This window comes from Lagopus leucura, unplaced genomic scaffold, assembly GCF_019238085.1.
Source record: "Lagopus leucura isolate 7727_CA_CO unplaced genomic scaffold, USGS_WTPT01 Super-Scaffold_100159, whole genome shotgun sequence".
NCBI classification, from domain to species: Eukaryota; Metazoa; Chordata; class Aves; order Galliformes; family Phasianidae; genus Lagopus; species Lagopus leucura.
Genome location: NW_024962335.1, coordinates 21,547,736 through 21,571,593, shown reverse-complemented (window position 1 = coordinate 21,571,593; position 23,858 = coordinate 21,547,736). Strand labels below are relative to the sequence as shown.

The 23,858-nt window shown below is 38.7% G+C and overlaps 1 protein-coding gene across 3 annotated transcripts in view; it reads right to left on the bottom strand.

Annotated features, from left to right (window-relative positions):
- Positions 1-989: 989 nt before the first annotated feature.
- CAPRIN2 (caprin family member 2) overlaps positions 990-23,858 on the bottom strand; it is a 31,576-nt gene continuing 8,707 nt past the window's right edge. The window contains exons 6-21 of one of the 3 annotated variants that reach the window (XM_042890250.1): positions 22,664-22,746; positions 21,466-21,627; positions 20,962-21,005; positions 18,758-19,600; positions 17,838-17,879; positions 14,684-14,815; positions 14,403-14,490; positions 13,689-13,744; positions 12,998-13,108; positions 11,368-11,478; positions 10,580-10,732; positions 8,164-8,347; positions 6,604-6,789; positions 5,487-5,587; positions 3,342-3,408; positions 990-1,914 (exon numbers count right to left, since the gene is read on the bottom strand). In XM_042890250.1, coding sequence (XP_042746184.1) covers positions 1,346-1,914; positions 3,342-3,408; positions 5,487-5,587; positions 6,604-6,789; positions 8,164-8,347; positions 10,580-10,732; positions 11,368-11,478; positions 12,998-13,108; positions 13,689-13,744; positions 14,403-14,490; positions 14,684-14,815; positions 17,838-17,879; positions 18,758-19,600; positions 20,962-21,005; positions 21,466-21,627; positions 22,664-22,746 — 2,932 coding nt within the window. In that variant the 3' untranslated portion in view covers positions 990-1,345. The remainder of the gene's footprint in view (positions 1,915-3,341; positions 3,409-5,486; positions 5,588-6,603; positions 6,790-8,163; positions 8,348-10,579; positions 10,733-11,367; positions 11,479-12,997; positions 13,109-13,688; positions 13,745-14,402; positions 14,491-14,683; positions 14,816-17,837; positions 17,880-18,757; positions 19,601-20,961; positions 21,006-21,465; positions 21,628-22,663; positions 22,747-23,858) is intronic. The other 2 variants (XM_042890251.1, XM_042890252.1) reach the window with 2 other exon arrangements.

Sequence of the window (23,858 nt, the reverse complement as noted above, 5' to 3'; positions counted from 1 at the left end):
GAAAGACATTTTGAAGCCAGTTACTAAGAAACAGCAGTGTTATACCAGGTCTGACTTCTCATCCATTATCAGTTTTTACTTGTAAATGAAGCTGTGAAGCTTTTAGAGCACTTTGGATTCATCCTTAGATGTACCAGTCTCTTCCACTATCTCTCTCACTGGAATACTAATTACACCTACTGCTGGGAGTACAGAAGCTCCTAAAAGTAGAAAGAAAATTGTAGATTTTTAGCTCTTACAAGTTCAGACTTTCATTTGAAACATAAAAAATGCTTTCTAGTATTTGACATGAAGCTTGGATAAGAACTTCCATTGCTTTCCAGTTTCCAGGCCACGAGATTGCTGGAGACTTCATACACCTCCTTTAGCTGTAAGAAATGTTTAATAAATGCCTCCTAGCACTTGTATACAGGTTTGATTTAGGATGCAAAGAGCAGGCTTCAACTACAAACACCAGCTTTCTCATCAGTGTTCTGAAAGGAAGAAAAGCAGCTTAATGTAAGTTAAACTCATGTGAGGGGGAAGCTGTGCAGGTTTGGACTTCATAAGGGTCACCTGTAGCTTAGGATATATCACATCTGAATGAACATAGCATAAGTGTGAGCAAGTCCTTCAGCAACTGTTTTGAGGTTTAAGAATTTCAGCTAGCTGCTACTTTAGCAGCAAAGCAGTTGTGTAACAAAACTGCATGCTGACAGAACATGCATTTTAAGTAGTCCAAGTAAACCATGTAGAGTTTCATTTCAATTTTAACAGAAAGGTCAAGAAATCAGAAGTAGCTATGCAACTAAACCTTGAATTCACATCAATCGAGGAAGCAACGAAGAACCAAATAACCAAGTAATCCCATTTAAACTAATTTACCCCCTGAATTACTGAAACCCAAAGACAAGTTCTATATGGAGTATGAACATGTATGTACAACTCACAAGGAATAACTATCCTGATAAAGGATAAAGACTTTTTAAAGATAAAGACCACTAGCAAGATTAATACTAAAATGCATATTAACTTGTTTTATTGAGGCACAACAAGGCATTGTGAATAGCCCATACTTGAGGCAATCAATAGTGTAGTAAGCTGGACATTAATACAGTTTAGGGTAAGTGCAAACAATATACATTCACAGCTTTACTAGCAAGGCTACATCACAACTGATAAAGTGCCAAATTAGTGCTGATTCAGTACCCCAACTCCATGATTTCACCTTGCACAACAGGACCATCATTTCCCCCAGTAATGGAACCACATCTTCTATAAAGTCAGTAGTAAGTGCAAAGCTAGTCCCATCCCCCCCTCCACCAAGGTGTTTGGAGCAGCTTTTTTGTAAACATTGCACTGTATTTTAGTCCTGATAAAGGAGGTATCCCGAAAAAGTAGAGTATTTCCAGCTACTTCCATAAATGGCTCCCCGATGCAGACGCAACCAGATCTGATCTCCCTGGAACAGCTGCAGGACTGCATGGTTACTGGCTGTTTCATGATCAGGAGCCCCATCATTTGCATATGCTGACACTAGGACCTCTTCATTCTTCATGAGGTTCACATACAGGGGAACATTTACAGCCAGCTTCAGCATGTGGAAGATAAAGACATAAGTACCATTCACTGGGCAATTGAATCTACCAAGCTGGATGTCAAATGTTTCTCCAAGGTTGTTCAGCAATAGATCAAACACAATTGGCTGGTCTAGAGTTCCAGGGGCCAGGTTTGATGTTCTAGCTGCAGAGAAGGCAACTCTCATCTGCTGTGGGAGGGGGTAGACGTGCACTGGTAGTATAGTGGCAGCTTGGCTTGTCACTGGCATATCAACAGGTGTGATGCTGCGAGAGTCTCCCTGCCCAGAGTCTCCACTGTTAAAGGTTTCATTGTCTCGTTCTGGACTGCTCACCTGAGAAGAATCACTCCACCCTGCTGTTAAAGATCATTAGCAATGATAAATAAGTATTATAACAGAAGGGTACCTTAAACCTGCAAGCATGTTCTTAAGCAGAAAATCTGTTTTGTAACACATTTGCCTCAGCTATGAGAATTTGTCGAAGGGCCCCAGTGAGAACAGAACTTTGAAGTTGTTTCACATTCCTCACACTTGCATTCAGCAAGAAGGACCATAATTCAGCTATGAACAATGACTTCTCACACTTTTAAGTAGGAGAGGCAGTGGCTTGCAGTAACTTTTTAGCTGTAGCTCATCATAAAACAGTATGTGCTGACTGAGTGGAAATACAAAGCAAGTTCTGGAAGAACTCTGCAGAATCACTAAAAGACATGTAATTATTCAGACACCTTGAAGGCCTGAAGCTGCACGTAATGTTACCTCAGTACTGTTATTCTGGAGAGGTATTCTTGACATGTCAAGCCATATCTACTTGTCATGTTAATATATTACAAGTCTGAAAAACTAGGATTGCTTTTCAGCTTTCTGCATCCTACTGCCCAAAATAATGCTTATCTGTTCAAACATCTGAGTTAACAGTACCTAGTTTCAGTCTGGAAAGAAAGAATTGATAGAACAAATTTAGAACAGCTGCTATCAAGTTAAGCCATTGTTGCTTCTGGAGGAAATGACTACCTTCACATATCTGGTAACAGTAAGGTAAGCAACTTCACTTAATACTAACAGGTAAATCTGTCAACTTCACTCATCACCATCACATTTTGATTTTTTCCCTGAATCAGAATTTTGAGTCCCCCCTCAGGCTGAGACACAATACTTTATCCTGAAACAGTTGCTACTGTATGAAAGATTTCCCCTTTTTCTTCTAAGCAGTAATTTACAGTGAAGATTCTACTCACTTTTTACCTATAACAATAAATCCAGAAGGAAAGTTCTATATACGAGATTAAATCATCTCACAGCTCTTCAAAATGCGTTCTATACAACACAAGCTTTGTATATCCAAGCATGAATTTCTTCACCAGTTCCATGCTGGAGTACGAAGTCGAAATCTGCACTTACAAAACAACTCTTCTCTGTAGAAAAGCACTCTTACAAAGTTTCTGGGATCTGACAGCTCAAAGAAGAGAGACCACACAACTAAGTGAAGATGCCAGATGTAATAGCGGTACCATTCTGCATGTATTTTAGTCAATTTTATGAATGAAGTTCAAAAAGGTATCACTATATCAGAACTCTGACATAGGAAAATTGAGAATGGTAGAACTAAGCCTGTTGCTATGCAATGTCGACTGCTTAGGAGTAGCACTTACACTTGCACTTAACTTGGCTAATTTATACCAAGCTGTATCTGTCTGCTAGCAGTGACAGTACACTCACTGTTTACACTAACATTCCACTTCAGCAAGCAGATACATCCCTGGGAATCTGATATTGGCCTTACCTCTTGAATTTGCTCGTGGACCACTAGTTATCCCACCTCGTTTATAGCACTGCTGGTAATTAACATCCTAAAGAAAACAGAAGATAATGATGACCAAATCTGAAAACAAATGGAGCTATGAAATAACTGCACAACATACAAGTAATTCAGGCTCTGAACTGTACATTTTGATTCTGAACTCCATCACTGTCAATTAACAACCTTATTTATGGAAAATTTACTTACGTATTTACTTAAGTTAAAAAGCTTTGTTGTACTTCACCTTAAATCTCAAGCCTATTCTAGGTCAGTATAGAAGAAATTTCATTCCAAAGCTGAATACACAACGTTCCCCACCTCTAAACAGGATTTTTTTTTTTTTTTTTAAAGAAAAAACACTGCAGACACAACCTGTAAGTTCACAGCTTAACCTGAAGTGTTTAATTCAGTTGCCTTCATCATAATTTGAACCACCAAGGATTAAGCTTACTTTAACACTCCACAGGAAACTGGCTCAGTAAGAGCACACATTTGCATAGACTTGGACATGTTTATTAGAGAAGTGAGTTTCATGCAGACAGTGAATGTCGTATATGATGTAAAGCTCCTCCTAAGATTATCTTCAGACTTCACTTTAAGCCCCCTCCCAACAGGCAACAATTAATTTCCACCTAGGGATCAGCACAATCTGGTCAGATACGTTTCACATTTTACTGAGATAGTATATATAACAAAAGATGTCTCTCCAAGTTCAAGTACTTCTGAAGAAAGATAAGAGCACTCAAAGGCTGATAGAAACAGGCATGGCAAAACTTGTTTAAATGAGACACCTGAGACATAAAGACCTTATGCAGAGATGCATTCATTCAATGAACTTCCCCTTCAAAACTAATCAGGTGTCTTCAAAAGACAGCCTACTGACTTCTAGAAGGCAGTTGTTCCTTTAGCCACCCCTACAGTAGTAACCTAGATGTCTTATAACACCAAGAAAAGACTTCTGCTGTATGATGCTGAGTGTCAAATTAAGACCTTAAGCACCTCTTCCCACTTCTGAAAGTCAGTAGTACAACAAACCAATAGTTTAGATATTAATAGATTTGCATCCTTCTACTTCTCCCCCCTTATTTTTACAGTTCGGCAGCTTCAGTTCCAAAGTAATGAACAGGAAGCATGGCACAGCAGGAAACTGAGAACTGCAGAACTCTCTACAAAACACTCACAGCAGTGACAACATACCACACCTCCTCAAATCAGGGCATTTTCCTCCTTGCCTCCCACCCTTAGAGAAAGCTTAAGGATCACTTGTCTCTAAAGCATGCTAGCATACCTGAAACATGCTTCATTGGAAACATGTTTCAAGAGCAGAAATTTACCCCTTAAGACCATCTACTCACCTTGAACAAGTCAAAAACTACTGATAAAGAAATACTTAAACCTACTGGAGATACTTGACGAGTTTCATCCTTTACACTTTTCTGAATAGTGAAGCTTCCTTTTTTTCCTGCATCACCTGGAGTTTAACAACAGAATATCCTCAAACTAACCGATCTCCCCTAATCTACCTGTGTTCTACCACCACTACAGAACATGAAGTCGGTCATGCTTGGTTATGATTTACTGCATGCCTTCAAGTGCATCAACCCTTGAGATACCTGCCCTCACTCAAAAATCAAAGTATCCAAGTGTCAAGATCACAATGGCTGGTTCCTACCAGGATTTCCTGCTACCCCACAAATATATTCAAGAACAAGGACATCTAGTCCCCAGTCACAATCCAAATGTGTTTTTAATGAATTGCTCTAGCCACGAGCAAATGTGAAGTTTGCTTAGCCTCACTTTATGTCAAGCTATTCAAGAAATCATACACATTACAGAGGTACTGAGTACTAATTTGAAAATCATAGCAAGATGGGCTTTCTGACATTTCTTACTCACCATCTGATTGCATTTCAGAGACCCAATTCTGACTACAATCCACCAGCCCCAAATATGAGCTTTCTTCCTATTTCAACTGCTTTCTATTGTCCCAAAAGAGCTTGTCTAGAAAACAAAACTGACCTCTACCTTGTAAGGAATTGTTTACCTATTAGGACACTTTCAGTTACAATATTAGAAGACTGCTTTGTAGTTCTCCAGAATGCTAATGAAAACAAACTCAATACTTACTCTCTGAGAATACGGCATTCCAGCATAATCTCTAGCAGGGAACTGCAGCTGGCCATAGGTGCCATTAGTTATTGAAGGTGACCCTCTGTAAGCATCAAAACCTGCTCAAAGAGTGATTACTCATTATTAGCCATTTAGTTTTCTGGACTTGCATTGTAAACAACTAGAACTCCCTTTAAGCAATTAGCACATGTATCAAATCATGCAGTTACACCTCCATTCCTCGTTTCAGAAATCAGAGCATCACAACTCTAAACATGAGCACACTCATTTTGCTGTTAGAAATGCATAGCTACGACATTTTACTACAATTATATTTAGCCTCTTTAGCTATCAGACTAAACAACAAAGAGGACCTTAAACAATAAAGGGGACCTGCAAGCAACTTAGCACTACGCACTTCCAAATAAACCTTCACTGCTGGCAAGTTCAGACTACTATTTTTACTTTTTTTTTAAACAAGCTCCTACAAGTTGGGAAGAAGTCTAAGTCCATTAACTGAAACAACCTGTATTTCAGACTAAGCATGCTTCCACTTCAAAGTTAAGAGGCTGCTGCTACCAGAAACTTTGATAAGTAAGCAGAAACTAATCATGACACTCCAGCTAGCAGCAGCGCTGTATAGACCAAACAATCCTTCTCCTAAAATCCTTTGTTTTTTTATTAATCCAGAGGCGTTCTCCATTACTGGAACCGCTTCCCTTATCCCAGTTTCTGCTTGAAAGATAAAAAGCCAGCAGTGTTGAACAAGTAGTACCAGTATCATCTGAAAAGAAAATACCCGCCCAAGATGTTAGCAAGTGACAGAGGCCAGGAGAAAAAAAAGCAAGGGAGGGAAGAAGTTTAGAAGAGTAGATGATAATTTACTAATTGTTGAACACTTTCATAATTCAACTATAATACTGCTCTCTACCAGTTCACATGACAGCCAAAGTACAGGGACTACAAAAAGCCCCAGAATTTAAGCAAATTCATTCTACAGAAAGACCTTACTTTCTGCGTGTGATTCTTAAAATACTGCAATGTTTCACATAGAACCTAATTAAATACTATGCATTAAAACAACGTTCTAGTATGTAACAGAAGATCTTTAAGGAAGTAGTAAACAAAGACATACCTTTGTATCCACCAGGGGAACGATATGAATTGGTCAGAGACCTTCCACCTCTAGCAGATCCTCTGACAGACCCACGACTGTTAAGGTAAGGCTGAGGGGGTCTGGGAATAACATTTGTCTGTGCTGGATAAAAGGCAAGGCTACCATTGCTAACAGAAACAGCTCCATCAGGTTGATAATTCACTCCTTAAAACAAAAGACATGGGTGGAAAAACTTAGCTGCAATAGCTTAACACATGTAGAAGCAAATGCAGCATTAGGAAGTTCACCAGATTAAGCTGCTCAGTGTATCCTGCTCTTGTCCTTTCCTTACTCTAAATAAGGAAGTTCCTTCCATTTGTTGTGTAGAGTATAATCCCTGTTATGAAGTGTGTTGTAGACATGGCCCAGGCAGTCAGTGTAAGCCTCAAGTATTCAAGAACATCAGTTCTGCCCTGTTGAAGTTTGCTAGCAGCATCAGGAAAATAACCACATTAGAATAAAAACTACACTCAACTGCAAATTTTCCACTTAGAGCCAACACTGCTCTACTGGCAGAAAGTCCTCAGTGTTCTATGATTAACCAGATCACACCGCAGTGTTGACATCCTTTAGTATGATGAAACAAATTCATCTCATCTAGATAGCAATAAGTCAACTGTAGAGAGCTGCAACTGCAGCTGGGTTCTGTCTCTTGAGACACTCTTACACGTGGTATTAAGCAGTTTCATCTCAAGCAACAGGTATTGTATTGAAGAATACTCTTCACTCACAAGATGGTTAAGCGGTTAGCCTTAAATACAGATCATGCAACCATGAATGGGTTCCATAAGTCTACGCTCTAAATCAATCCAAAAACAGATTAAAATGGGTCCAAGTAGAGGATGTCTAATCTTTCTGAGGCTCCTGCAGAGCCATTGCACATAATAATCAAATATGGTGTTTCACCAGAAAGCTGTGCAGACAGCAACAGATCACCACCTGTAGTCTGTGATGACAAGGAGCATTCAAGCTAAATAATGTTTTTCCTAGCTGCTGTACTTACTGTTCTTCGGAGTTCTTAACCTTAGAATGTCTCACTGACTTCACACACTATCAGCCTCAAACAATTCCTACAACAGTCCTCTGGCAGACAATACTCAGTGACCTTGAGTCACTGATTAAATAACTTTAAATTCAGATTCCTACTTGTCATCTCTCACCCTGGAAACTGATCCAGGCAAATTTAGTGCCTCAATTCATTGCAAATCCTTAGCATCAGCTCCATATATTCACCTGGTATCAGCATCTGAATGTCAAGCAAATCAGTTTTGTTTAATAAAGACAGCTCAGGACTCTACTTACCAGAAGTACTATCAACTGAATTACTGCTCATATAACCCTGATGTTAACAGTTGCTACATTAGAACTTCAGTGGTTAAGAATTCCACTGACTTAAACTGAATATACTCGCATTAGTAGTATTTTATAGAAAAAATTAGTATTTTATTAAAAAAAAACTGAAGTAGTTTTACCCAAGGAGCTTTTATAACCTGAGGAATTTTAACGACTACTTGAAACACAGACAAGTACAGTTCTCACCTGAAGAAAGAGATTCCTGTGAAAGAGAGGTTTGTTCTGCAACATGAGAAGATTGCAACTGGCTCTGAGGAGGAGTCTGTGTACTTGCTGTAGAGAAACTCTGGTTATATCCCGTTGAATATGAAGAATCCTCTTTAACTTCCTGGTCTTTACGTGGAGGCAGAGGAGCATTCACTTTAAATACCTGTAACAGTTCAAGTGCACGCTTAACACCACCAGCTGAAGTGCCTGCCTAATGCCACCATCCTGCTATGCTAGCTGTAGCTTAAATCACAGTGCCTTAATCAGTTCCTAGAACGCCAATCATTTCATAGAAAGAACTGAGATCACGGTGTTGCTGATCATCCTTTGAATTCACAGTAAGCTTGCTGAATGCAGTCTTGCATGCTTGGCAATTAGCCAAAAGTAGCAGCTTGACTGAACTCAACTACCTTATTTCAACAGCAGCTACCATAGAATAAGCTAGTTTGCTTCCAGTTGAAATGTTACAATAATGGAATCTTCAGATGCGGCGTGGAACTCTGGCAGCACAAAGACAAAAGCAGCATAGACCATTTCAGTGATTTGTTTTCCTTTCCAGTTGAACTCCAAGTTATTTTCCAGCCATGCTAAAAGGCTAAACAACAAACTATCAAATCCAGTCAAGAATTCCAGTTGCCCTAAACATATCCACTAGAGTGGTTCTGCTACTGCTGTAGTAATTTTCTTTCTAAAAGAAAACTGAGGATGTCATACAGCCAAGCTGTCAACACTCACATCCTAGACCACTTGTAGCAAGCAGCCTCTTATCAGTGAGGGTCTCAAGTGGAATTCTAATGGAGTTGCACCACAGCATATGCCTTTAAGCCCCCATGAGCCCAATGGCAGCAACACGGTGTTCAGATGTTTAAGGGTATGTAATCAACTGAGTCTTTTTCACTGTCTCATTACTGCATCACTTTGCTAAGGAAGTATCTGAATCCTGGCTATCTACTGAAATCCAATAGGTATTTCCTTGTTAATGACAGTGGAAGCAACGATAGGAAGAATGCACTGTCAAGTTCAAGAGTACCACCACTGCAAGAGGCATTGAGGTCCCAGCAATGTTGTGAACCAAAAGCGCTAAGAAGTCTTCCATACTTAATATCTCAAAACACCACAGCATTAATTTAAGTGAACATGCAATGGTAACATTTTGCACTAAAAAGCATTCTGAACACAGATCTTAGGCTCAGATATAATTAGAACAGCAAAGACCAAGACTCCATATTTGTTTTGTAACAGACACTTATCTTACAGGACCAGTCCCCCAAGACTTTGGTTCTCCAATCATAGCATGCCATTGGTTTGGTTTGGTTTTTTTAAACTGCCATGAATAATATAATTACATAGTAGCTCATTGTTAATAGATTGAGTTTAGAACAACCTTCCCACCACTACTTCTGGTATAATTACATTAACATTCTGTACATCTAGGCAAGGTTCTACTGGAATCATTTCTACTAATACAGCAAGCCAAGAAAGAAACATCATGGTAGTGATTTACTAAAGAACAAGCCACGATGTAAGGTGTTTTAGCTGCACCTAAAGTTCTTGTGTTTTGAAATGCTATTAGCTACTTCTATCCCCCCCCCACCATAACTGTCCAACAAGTTATAGAACTGCATGGGTGCACAGCTACATTTGTGGAAATGGAAAATGCCTTTGGAAAGTCTCAGGTAATCGCTTCCTAAACTTGCTTTTGAGCAAGAATGTTAACAAAGTTTTTACCATCTTCTGAAAAAGGGATCAGAGGAATAGACAAGTCTAAGTACAGAGAAGGAAGCATTAATTCCTAAGTAGAGACCCTTCCTCTGTGTCCCTCAAAGGACTTACATCCCAAATTGCTGGACAGTAGCAGTATTAGCACTGTTTGTGATATCAGTAATGAGGGATGCTGTTTTTATACATTTGCAACAAGCACTGCTCAATCTGTAGACTACTCCAGGTATCTCATTAGGGATGGATAGGGGGGGACAGTTTGATCTTTATGAAGGACATGTTCTCCATGATTCCAGTGGACTGAGTTCTATCCTGCTAATGCAAACAGCTTAAAAAGCAGCATGGCAGACTTAAGCTTCAGAAAGCTTCATGGTACCAATAAGGATTCCATCTCTCTCCTCCACAGTCATTGACATCCACACATAAGAACAGTGCAAATACAATCAACTCTACCTCAGCAAGTAGGTAGAAATTGGTCAATTTAATATCTGACCTCTTAGTTCCTTAAGGATACTAAGATACTCCAGCCATTCAGGAAAGAGTTCTCATCTAGATTTTTAACATGAAAGCATCAAAATAATCTATCAAGTTCCTTATTATATCAAGGAGAAGCCAGCTTCCCCTGTGTTAGGATTAAGATAGAGCATGCTTCTCAATCATGAGTACGCATACTTACAGTCTGCATAGCTTGAAAGGGAGCTGCTGTTATTGTGACAGAACTGCTACTTGCTGGAGGAGACTGAAAGCTTTGCCCTTGTGGTACTGGTGTTATGGAGGTGCTTGAAGTTGGCAATGGTGACTGAGGCTCACTTGGGAGAGGAACAGTTGCCTGAGGGAAAGAATATAAATGTAACGAGAGGTCACTTGATAGTTATCAGGCAGTAACAGAAGCAGTTAAATTGTTCTAAAGCCTAGACTGACAGAAGTCAGCAGTTTCTACAGGATGACATTTGGACATAGTAAAGCTACAAAATAGCTTTTGCTTACAATTTCAAATCTTGCTGTGCATCCTCAGCAATCAGTATTTCTATTGCACTCTCTGCTGATGAAGTGAAATGTGCCCATGAGCTACTATACATACCACTCATTGTATGAATTTCACAATAAAGAGGCTTAGGTACTTTTATCCACCACTAAGGAAACATGGGATGCTATCCATTCAGTTTGCTGGAAGATATTTTCTGGTTGGAATTAAAAATAACTTATCCTTTCCAAAGGAACTCAGGTTTGTGTCTCTCTCCCTCCAACTTAATTATAGTTCAGGTTAGAAACAGTGCTGAGTTTTCTAAAGTACTAATCAATACTAAAACTCATCTGTGCAGAGTGGCAAAATGAAACATTAATTTATTAGAATACTGATGTACTCCACAAATCAGAAATCAAAAGAAATAAATCATAATCTATACATATTTGACTCATACTACCCTTTTCAATAACATTTCTCAACTGCCTGCAATAGCTCACCTGGGCTATTTCAATCTTCTTAGGTATCAGTGGCTCAGAAATATGAGGACTTGTCTGATACAGTGGCTGGGAAGCATACTTCTCAGTCTCTTGAGACAGCGATGCTGATGCCTGGAAGAAGCCATACATTGACATGCCATTACAAGTACTACAGAAAGCAAAAAGTTCTGCTAGAGCCGTGCAATACCAGTGCATAAGTTGAAACAGGTGGATTTCGAAAGACAAGAACAAACAGCAAGTCTGAAGTGCACTGAATAGTTACCTTAATCAAAAGTTGTCAGTAATTAGCTTCAAGGACTCAGACAACTAGCCCTGCAAAGTCAGGTAATTCCAAAAACTTTGCTTTGAGCAACTGAAGTGACATCAGTGTCAAACAGAGAAGTGTCTGCTATTAAGCACCCAATAGATTTTTGTCTAACAAGGCTTCAGAGAAACAAACAAGGCTGGCAGGTAGCCTTAACTAGACAATGCACAGATTGTAAACTCACACCTGCAATACTAAGTTTAAGAATTGCTTATACTTAGATTCACAGCCTAAGGATGAAGACTACCAACTCTCATTCTTACCACATCACAGATGCAAACAGAACTGTATTTCCTAACTGAAGAGCATACTCCTACTATGGAGTATATTCCCAGTCATGCTGAGACCAAATGAATCTTACTACTGCTTTATAGTCCTCTTGCTTCTCACGGACCATCTTGTGGATGAAGCAAGCCGTAACACTTCAAAGTTAAGTGATTAGGGATGGGCTAAGCACAAGAACCCCTAATCATAAACACTACATTGGCAAAAACAGAACATTCTCCTAAAAATCAGATGTCTGCCATAGTACAAGCTTCTTTGATTCACATTAAACAAAGATACTCAAATATAGGAAATGTTATTGCATTGTAAAAAGATAGTGTCAAGAACCAGGCTAAAGCCACTGATCCAAGAGGTAGAAGACAAAGAATAAGTCTTGATGGGGATATTATAGTTATACAGTATATTGAAGAACACAGTAAATGCTACATACATTGTACACTGATAGCATGTACATTAGCAGAAAAACATTGGAACTGCATTTCCAGTCACAGAAATACAGATCTAAGACAATCATCAGCATAAACTGAAGCTATTTCTTCAGCTTTTAATATTTAAGGAATGCTAGCTTAAGATTTAATTGCATATAAATACAGATAAGACAGCAAATTTTGAAGTCTTAACTTGAAACCAGACAGATGCCAAGGATTTCTTCCATTGCTGCACAAGAGAACACCTGCTTTCAGCTTACAGCCTGCTATTGCATGACAACATCCACCCTAATTTATGGATATTCCACAGTCAGAGAAGGTTCTGCATTGAACAAAGCAGAACTCTACAAGAAAATGCACTACACTTCCTAGCCAGCAATTTTCCTTTACACCCTTCCCATTTCAAGGGGCAGACTGTTCACTTTGCAATTGTGTGGTATTAGGAAGACTTTTCCAATGACCTTTACATTATCCATGATACATTACTTGTGTCACCTGCACTCTCACACTGTACTGTTAAATATAGTTTATCGAGGAGAGGTCCCACCACAGCTTTCTGCTAAGGCTGGCTATCACAGATCCTCAAATGTCAGCGAACACCAGAAAACATTACCTGTGCTGTCTGTGATGTTACCAGTTCCTCAGTTTCAGAGCCAGAAAGTGTCGGATCAGCAGATGCTAGGGAAGTATTAGAACCGTGCAGTGTCATGGATGATTCAGTAGCCTTGCAAGAACAAAAAACACAGGATTTTGAATTACCTTGAATTCTTGACTGCCCCTGAAATTCACTCTAAGCATTTACAAGCAAATCTCAGAATGATGCAGTACTGTGAAGTACTCTGACCAGTAAGTCAAAGCTTTTTTTTTTTTTAAATTAAGAGTGCTTATTAGTGATAAGTAAGCCTATTTAAAAGCCAAAATAGTTAAGATACGCAAGCACATTAAGTGAACTTAAGGTTCACCTAACAATGGCAGAAATTGCATCTTTGGCATAAGTAAGAATCTCAAAGATGAAGACATTCATGATCTAGAAATGCAGTATTTTCTCCTGCACACCACTAGCTATGACTTGAAACTAGGAGTTAAACATTGAACTATTTGAGCATGCCTTCAACATATTTCAATAAAATTAACATTTGTTTCTCATTTCCTTTATGATAAGCACAAGAACAGCCAGCAATTCTTTGACTTTTTTTCTTTCAAGCTACTGAAGTGAATTTATACTATACTGGTTACAAAGCCAGTGTTCTATCATTCCTTGGTTACTGCTTTGCCTCCTCAAGATAGCCCTATCATCAACTTACTCGCAGAGGTTGTTGAAGAAAATCACTTTGACTTGGCAGTTTCTGTTCTTTTGAAGCTGTAAAAGAACATGAGTTAAGCAACAGTTTTTAAATTCAGAACATTCAGTATACAAAGATGCACTATTTTTGGAGTACGTTAGACTTGCATCACTAAATTACACCTATTGGAAAGCCTCAGTTGTTTCTTTTTTTTTATAAAAGGAAGCAGGTGTCCAGTGATCAAAATATCTCTACCAAGGTAGAGATGATCACTTTCCAAATAAAAACCAAGACCAATTAAGTATTTTACAAACTGGGTAATTAATGTTTTACAGCCTACAAACCACCTAAATGATTTCTTATCATGGCCAATTATATAAAGCTTGTTTTGTACATACAACTAGTTAACTGCTCTTGACCCGAGCTCATTCATGGTCTGTATCTATATGCCACATCTAGTAGCTACATACCACATCTAGACAAAAATCTGGTATGTTGACAACATGCCCACTCTGCAGCTGGATTTAGATGAACATGCAAGTTAGTGATTATAGAAGCATTCCATTACTAGGCAAATAGGAGTTTAAGCCACATCCAGCAATGGTTTAAAAAGTTAAATGGTTTGAGCTGCTCTGACAAACATTGGTATTCTTCATTATTAAGGAGGCTGTCTTCCCAACTAGGTGTTTTGACAGCCAAGCAAACCCTGCTGGTTATGCTTACAACATTACCTACCTACAGGGCTACTTGCTGGAGTAACTGAAGGTGGTTGAGATGAACCAATGGCACTTGGTGAAGCTTTATCAAAATCCAGAATGGATTCCTTTTGAGAAAAAGATTATTAGTTGGTAGGAAACTAGATTCCACATACAAATGAAACATTCATTTGACAAGTTGCTGTTAACTAAGTAGAGCTAGATCCATTCATTCAATGCAAACATGCATAGTCAGCACTGCGTTTTTCCTAACCTAGTATGCATTGGATCTGCTACAGCAACAGAGCAAAAAAAACATACTTGCATGAAGTTGTAAGTCCCTTGTATCTGAGTCATCAAATCCTGAAGCTTTTCCCTTCTCAGTACTGGATCTTTTGGAAGAGTTGAAGTAGAGCAAAATTCTGCAGCTGGCTGATGTACAGGTTTAGGCACCTACAAAGGAAAAAAAGACACATTTAACACTGAGAACAAGGCAAGCTGCTTTCATCCAATATACTTCCAGCGTAAGCTATAAATACTGGGTACCACAGGCCAAGAAATTCTGTTTTTGATGTTTTTCTGGTTCAAGTTCCCACTTCAGAAAAAAGAAAGAATCAGCTTACTGTTGTCATAACTAGTTAAGTCATAGGATTCACTTGATTTGGTTTCTTACAATCACATATGTTCAAGTTGAGGCCAGAATAATCTTAATACCAGAACTGCATCACTCAAGATTTAACATACTTCCTTCCAGCAGAACACATGCCAGTAAGTACAGACCTTTTACTGGGATGGCATTTTCAGACATGCTGAAGAAAGTAAGATGTACTGCAGCAAGCAGGTTATTTGCAATCAGACTTCTTTGCTTTCAGAGCCACATGTTCTCAATGTAACAGCTCCAGCAGAAAGCATTTTATTACACTCTGAAGATCAGCATGAAATATTGGCGTGCATATACCTGCACACCCCACCTCACTTTCTGTACCTCAACGACTTCTACAGAGCCTTATTACTCCTTGTTTCAGATGGTCTCCTAGTTGTTCTTCCGTACTGGTTTTCACTTTGCTTTGAGAAATAGAAATGTTTTATCAAAACACAGAACACTTTCATACAGTGCCAACAATTGTGTTTCCAGCAGATTACTATTTCAGTACTCTGTACAAGGGCATAATTGAGTATTTACATTAATTCATTAGAAAAATACATGGCAGAAGAGTACATGTGACATTTTTAATTGTCACACCAGATTCAAAAGAAATTAAAGTGCCATCAACTAATTTTAGGGTAAGTCCAGATACATCTCTTCAACTACTTGAAACTAATCAGTGCATTTGCAGAAGTTTCAGTAACATGCACAAAGAAGCCTACAGGGTCCAGCCAGCTTCACAAAGCACAATCCATGTACATGCAGCACTGCATTAACATTGCATGAGTCCATTTTAGTACATGGCCCACATGATAGCTACTTCTTGAGCTGTGAAAAGTTCATTTTTTGTACTCTAGAGCTAGAGTGGTACCTCTGTACTATCCATCCTAATTAGAAACTCAGATGCACAGGCAATAGCTTTTTCTACTAACTATATGCAAGTTCTTACTGTTCTTGCTTCCAGTAACAAAAACCTATTAAGGATCTAATACAAAAGTTACAAATTAATAAAATTAAATCTGGGCAATTTATCAGTTAAGTAGGAGTCAAAACCTCCTTCTCCATCCCTGTTACCCATCCCTTACACACACTTCATCTTGAAACACTTGCTGTCATGTGCTCTTTTTCTTCACTAAGACAAGTACACTACTTTACATTGCTATATATTTGCAAACAGGTAACAGGTTTTTTTGCCTTTAAGTCACCTAAGCAAGTAAACCTGGCAGTGTCTGAAGCTCTGTAGGTAATCATCAGTTTTAAGTTCAACTTACATATTAAACAAGTGAAGACTGCCTCAAAACATGGAAGCCAAAAAGACTGCATTGTTTCACTTGTGGTTGTTAAAGACCATAAACTCCTGCATGCTTCTGCAGTTTGTTAGTCTTCTACTTTGCCTCATCCTTTGAGGTCATGCTTGATCCTCGTGGGTCCCTTCCAACTACAAATACACTATGGCACTACATTTCTCAACAGTATACTGGCTGCATTGTTTCTTTTGACTAGGAGAGCATCCACTCAGGGGTTGTTATCTGATAGAGCTTTAAACTAGAAGTGAAGCAGAGGCTCTCTATTCTGTAGAATTTATCTTCAAGTGCCTAAAAATAATGAAATCCACTAAGAAGTAGACATGGAACCTTCCCAATATAGATTTGTTTTTTAACATTAGTGTTTCAACTTATATGTTCAAAACTAGAATTATTTAAAAGGTAAGTGCCACACAGAGCACGTATGAAAAAGCAACAGTTTACCAGGCTTTGCATCTGAGATGTTTTGAAAAGGAAGTACTCTACTTAAAACAATGTTTTAAGCTGAGAGGGTTTTCTAGTGAACAGTTAGATCCTGTTCTAAGTTACACATTTATGTAGAATAATGGCTTAAAAGACCTACACATCAGCTCACTGAGCCTTCCTTAAGTATCACCCCTTAGGGTATGAACAGTAAGTTAATAAGCATACATCCAAGTCTCAAAATCTAGCAGCTTATGAGAAAATTTGAGAGCTCTAACATGCATTTCATGGAATAAGAAAAGGTTAGATGTCAGCATCAGAAGTTACACAAACCATTTATCTATCATGCACAAGGTCATTTCATAGGCTCTCCCAGGAAAATAAGTGGATTTCACATGGCATTGCCTCCCCTTGCTTTTCTTAAAAGTTCCACTAACCAAAAAGTTTAAAATACTTCAATTATGCTCTTTATATGCAGCTTAAGCAAAGCTAAACATTCATTTTGATAAAGCGAGTTATAAAACGCTAGCTAGGATGACAGCACACTTTTTAATCATTTAGTGCTCTTTTGATACAACAATTTGCCAACAGCAACTATGCAAAAAGCCAGCTGATGTTTCTTCATGGCCTGCTACATAAAGCAAAGTTCAGGAGCAAACAGGCTTCATTTACTAATTCAGCAAGCCAACATAAGCAGCACCTCATTGAATTTGGTGGACCTGCACATTACTAAAGAACGCTCCTCGGCAGCTGGAGTTTCCCCAGCTGACCAGAATCCCTCCTTTTCCTCAGCAAAAAGTTTTGCCTAGTACTTAAGCCACCTATCTCACACAAAATAAGGTACCCATCCTATTAGAAACAATCTTGCTTTTTGCTGACACCAGAAATTCCAAAATATCTTAAAATGCTTGAGACTGCACCATAGTTCAAATAAACTCCACTACATTAATTCTGTGCAACACCTGTTTGTGCTCAGTTATGAGTGAAAGAACAGTTCCATACCTACACCACCACCACCAGATGTGATTCCACTCAGCTTAAGAGTAAAGACAAAGCTGAAACACCTCACCCATTTGGTTACCCAGTGCTGCATGTTACCTACTCTTTTAATCTCATGTTCAACCTTCTGTTTGCGCTCCCGCCTCTAGAAGCAAGAATAACCATCTTTCAGTTTTGCCAGGTTTACTGATGAGACTAAATTTAAATTTAACCATTTGCTGTGAACAATATAAAGTAAATTGATTTCTGCTTTCTTGCAGAAAGAAGGTAAGTGCTGACAACAGCAACTTGTAGGAGAGAATTGAGCAATTCCTCATTTTCTTCCTCAAGTCTTACTTAATGGTGTAACTGAACTCTGCTTTGCCTACAACCTTGTCCATCCCTAGAGTAAGAACTGTTGCTACCTGAGCACAGGTAAGAAAAGCTAACTTAACATAAGTCTGTCAGTCTGCTCAGCCATCAACCCTACAGTGGGTTTCATTTTACATTTCTAAAACAATTCTGTTGCTAGAATCTCCAGGGCAGCAGTATAGCTTTGCATTCATCTGGAAATACATATTTAAGCCTCTGTACAGTTGGTATTGCTTGAACTAGATGTTAGTTCCCTTGAATCAGCTATTTTAATCAAAAGCCTAAAAAATTACTGAAGTGCTATTTGTATGCAGTCACAGAAAGTATTTGATCCCCAGATGAGTCATACCTGCTTTGCACTGATAACAGTGGACAGAGCCAATAGCTGGGGATGAGCTAAGTTAATTCTTCTGTCTTACACATAAAGCAGTTAATCAAGGTTCAAACACAGCAATGCTGTGCTGACATAAAAAGCCAAGCAGCACACCATCTTGCTATTCAAACACAAAGCTTAACTAACAGAATTGAATTACTTCACCTAAGGAAGAATGAAATGGGAATCTACACAGGTCTACAAGCTACACCTTGTAAAGCCTCTGCTAATGAAGAAGCTTTAGTCCAATACACTAATGTCAAATTTCATGACAGGTAATACTACATATGCCAACTCACTTCTTTGGGTTCCATATCAAACTTCTTTGGCCCCATCTGCTCCTTTGGCCCAACACTTGCAGCTCCCCAGGACTTCGGAGGATTCTGTAACTGCTGTGATGACACTTGCTGTTGCCTCTCAGCTGTTTCCCAAGCCTCTCGAGTTTCCTGCTTCTTTTGCTCTGGCTCCTCCCTAACATGTGCAGCCCAAGCCTTCACAGGCTTCTGCTTCTTCTGCTCTGGCTCTTCCCTAACATGCACTTCCCATGATTTCACAGGCTCTTGCTTCTTTTGTTCTGGTTCCTCCCTAGTTTGGGTTACCCAAGGTTTTGGAGATTCCTGCTTTTGCTCTGGTTCTTCCTTAGCTTTTGTTACCCAAGGTTTTGGGGACTCTTGTTTTCTCTGTTCCTGATCTTCCCTAATTTTTGCTACCCATGGCTTAGGAGATTCCTGTTTCTTCTGATCCTGCTCTTCCCTAACCTTTGCTATCCAAGGTTTGGAGGACTCCTGCTCCTCTCGAACACGTGCTACCCAGGCCTTCGGAGCCTCTTGCTTCTTCTGTTCTTCTTCAACACGGGTCTCCCAAGACTTTGTAGGCTCACGCTTCTGCTCCTCTTCTTTAACATGAGCTTCCCAATGCTTTGGTGAATCTGGCCGTTTTGTTTCCTGCTGCCTAACACGAGATTCCCAGGGCTTTAAGGTCTCTTTTTTCTGCTTCTGCTCCTGCTCTTCAATATCAACAAGCATTTCCCAGGATTTTGGAGGTTCTTGTTTTCTAGCACATTCAGCTTCCCAAGACTTGGGCTCTTCTGGCTTCTTCTTGACAGAGTATTCTGCTTCAGGCAAATAACGCCTGTTGAGAAACTATATAGACCAAAGAAACTTAATGGCTCCAAGAAAACATTTTGCTACTACAGTTCAGGTCAGTTAAGTTAGGTCATCCAGCTACTCAAAGCTCAGCTAAATGTAGAATATAAGCAGTTTAAGTTCTAGCCATAGAAACCATGTAGGCAGTTATGGCTTTATTCTACAACACTGCAGATCAGTGCGGTATTTTTTTCCTGGTGTGCCACAGAAGTATGAAAACAATCCCAAACAGCACAAATGAAACATACTTAAGCTGAGTGAATCTATGATCCTTATCCTCAAGGCTAACTGAAGTTCTCAGGCAGTAACAATATCCAGTTCAGTTGTGCCTTTTGTAAAAGGTAGCCCTCCTAAACATCCAGAAGTCTGTACTATCTACTATTAGCCATTTTAATAAGCGTAGCACCACCACCTTCTCCCAGAATGTTTGACCTAGGTAATATGCAGTAATCAATTATAACTGATTCTTAGACAGAGTTTAAATACTCAGTTTCTAATTTAATACAGTTGGACTTCAACTCCATTCTGTGAATATTACCAATATTCTGTCAGTTTTCAACTAAGATATCCTATAGATATCCTGAGTTACTACTTTGTCATAAACAGGAAGTCAGTATCTGAAGTGAAGACATCCTGGCTATGATTTTTTCTGACATGATATCAGAAAAAGTTTAGAATCTGAATGTTACCAGACATTACAAAGCCTTGTTCTGGACTATTTCTCTAGTGAGCTATCCTAGAAGAGGGATTCAGCATTAAGAACCACTATCTGCACTTCCAAAAAACCAAACCTCCTTCCCTTCATTTTGAACCAAATCTAATAGCTTTCATGCTATTGCCAGTTAAAGTTTGAGTACTTAAACTCAAGTTAGGAGGACTACTGAAGTACATTTTTACACCTTTATGCACACATGGCTGCCTCAGGATCATCACTCTTCTGAGAAAGAGTAAGATTTGCATCATTCTCAATGCTATCAATACCAAGTCCTCTGCTTGGCTTTTAGGGAAAGCTTTAGTACCTGCTATTTTTTCTCTATACTGTAGCACACAAAAATTTTTTGTGTGCTACATCTGTGTTTTCATTCCAAAAACTGATGTTTTAGTTTATTCAGAAAAGAAAGAGCATTGAAGTATTGTATTGCTTTATGTAATTCTTCCCCATTTACCCTCAAATACCTTACAGGAGCCACAAATGTGGAGAAATAGAAAGGCAACTAAGTCTTCTGTAACAGTTCCTACATAAGGAAGCAGCTTAGCTGTTACTCAGGCTTTTTGAAATTTAAAGGGCTGAGAAATGCAGTAATATTTCTGATAAATCACAATACTAAAGAAAGGCAATTAACAGTGGAGCATCTTACCTCCTGTGGCTGTATTTCAGACTTCATAAGCTCCACAAGGGATTCTAGAGAAAGGATGTTAATTTGTTTCAACTGATCAAATGCAGAGAGCAAGCTAAACAACAGCAAGTCTCTAATTCTATTTGAATAGTAACACCAAAGGCTAAACTTGATGCAGTGAAACCTCATCTCAGTCTAAATATCTCATGTTGAATGCTATTTTCCATTTCCTGATCACATTCTAACACTTGAAGAAATTACCAGAAGCCATTAAGTTTTTTGTAAAAGGAGTATTATGTTTCTCACAGAGAGGTATGCTCAAGAGGTAAAAAGAACCATTACTATTAATTAGGTTCCCCCTCCCCCCCCAACAGGGCAAGCCCTTCAGGTTTAGTTTTAATTACTGAATTGAAAGCAAGCTATAGGTTTAGATTTAGCATCAAGCTATGCAAAAAAAAAAATCAATGCTTAGTTCAAGCTTATCCCAATATTTTAATACAGAAATTGTACCCTGAAATATTCTACCTGATTCTTTGATAGGTTCTCCTTTTGACATCTGTCTTGTCCTCTCAGATTTTCTATGTACTTCCTCCAATTCTTTCACTGGCACAGTGGTGCGAGGAGTTGGAATACTTTCAAAGTAACCAGAGTCTAGAAGTTTGGATAACAAGTCCTTCATGTGTTTATCTGAAAAGGTAAAAAAAATTTTATGAAGTTAAAATACGCAAATTCAAAAATCAAGGAATATTTAGATTACAGACCAAGACTCTTCCCATGCATAAATTGCAACTTCTCCAGCTACTTACGCCTCTTGCCAAATTACATAAATATTTTTAAAGGAAATATCTGCCAGACCACTTAATTTAGCAGAAAATATCTTGACAATCTAGAGTAAAGGCTGTAGTTTGTGTTTAGATATATATAAGGTGATTATTAGCAACATTAGATCACACAAACCTAAAAAGGATTTGTTTCAGATTTGTGAACTAAACAGTGTTGATACAACACAGCAGACTGCGCTGGTTGTAGCAGAGGTAAAGCTGTAATGTGGTCACCATATAACTGCCCTACAGACCCTCCTCCCAACAGTAAGATCCTGCAAGAGGAAAAAAAAAAAAAACCACAAAAAGAAAAAAGAGAAAAGCCCTTGTTCAAGATTGTCCAAGGGCTTTTGAAATTAAAAGAACAAAAGAATATGCAGAGTCCCATAGATTCTGGTGCATGATAAAGTGAGTATATTTTCAGTAGGTGAAACTGCACTGTAGATGATCAGAGCTCCCACCCAATTTCATTAACAACTGTTGTTCTTCAATGTCATATCTTGACTAGCATTCAGCCAAGACATCAGTATATTCAACTAAGCATTATGGTCAGTAACAGAGTTCCACACTTAATCCATTTGCACAGCTATCCAACAAGACACCCCCACTACCATTCAGTAAATTCATGTAGTTACTATTGATCTGCTACCACCAATATTCCCCAGAACAATCTAGGCTCACACAGAAGATACAGGACATCAGTGTAAGACAATGGTTTCTTTATCTAGGGAAAGATTACCACATTGTTACTAATCTGTACTTATTAACTAAATAGCTCTTCCTTGGAGAACAGAGTTGCATACAGCACTTGAATATACATGGCGACATGTAAATCAAGCATTTCTGTTTGTTTTAGATATTAAAAATAGCACACATTTATTTCCTCCAGATGAAGCACTTACATGTTGTTCCCACCACGGGTTTCTCGCTGCCTTCTAGAAGGTCCCAAAAGTAAAGAGATGATTGTTCCATCTGATCTTCAACACTAGAAAAGAAAAGACCATTTTACCAGGTAGAAATGTACCCAAAAAAATCAAGTCTTGCACTGCCCCCAAAATCCTTCATTGGGAAATACTGACATTTAGCCTTCTGGAGTAAGACCGGAAACAGTAAATCCTCAACACTACTATGCACTAGAAAAGATAGATCTTAATAATTTGTACAAGATTCAGTCTAGCAAATTAACTTGCTTGTAAATTATACAAATTGGAAAGCCTAGTATTATCCCACAAGGCAACATGGCAGGACTTCATTCTGAGCCAGGAATCCCAGCTGGGGAACCCATTCTCTCTTAATCAGCCTACTGCCTCATTTATTGGACACATGCACAAAAGGTAGCCATCACCAGTTCTAGTCATTCTGCTAGGTGAAGCATTTGGTCATAGGCCCATAGTTCTCCTCTCCCCAGCCCCCACATGATGTTAAAAAGGGCATCAATGTGAAACTTACTGTCAAAGGAAGGAGTAATGATTTTGTGGAATAAACAACGAGATAGAACTTTTCTCCCACCAAGATGAAACACTACTGTATTTTTAGTAAGTAACTTTAGAAGATAACTTTTAAGAGCAAAGATTAACCTAGCTTAGCATATGTGTGATAAATGATTAAGAATTTCAGGAAGTCGCTTTTCACAATGAAAATAATTACTTTTCCACAAAGTGTTTCCAATTACCATCTAACAGGTTTTCCATGTTTATGCACAGTCTACTGCAGTCTTAAGGCAGAGTGAATCTAAGCATTCCTAGCAGTCATAATACAACCACAACAGGTACTACCATACACCACAACCTTACAGTGAGTGACAGAGCTAAAGTTTGTCATATCTTAAAGGACTACGTTACATTCCTTTACCCCAAAGCAGCTCATCTTGATTATCACATGAATGGAACACATCTCATCTTCACTGCATTTTTATTAGATGTACAACAAGACCTCAATGAAGCAGCATGCCACTAATTCCTACTTATGGTGATATTGCAGTGCCTCCCCAGGGAAGTACAAAAAGATTTAACAGAGGAGGGTTTGTATGTAGTCTGAACAACTGGAAAAGTGGGTAAAGTAACTTTCCTTTAAGGCTCAGAGTGAAGTAGTTCTGCC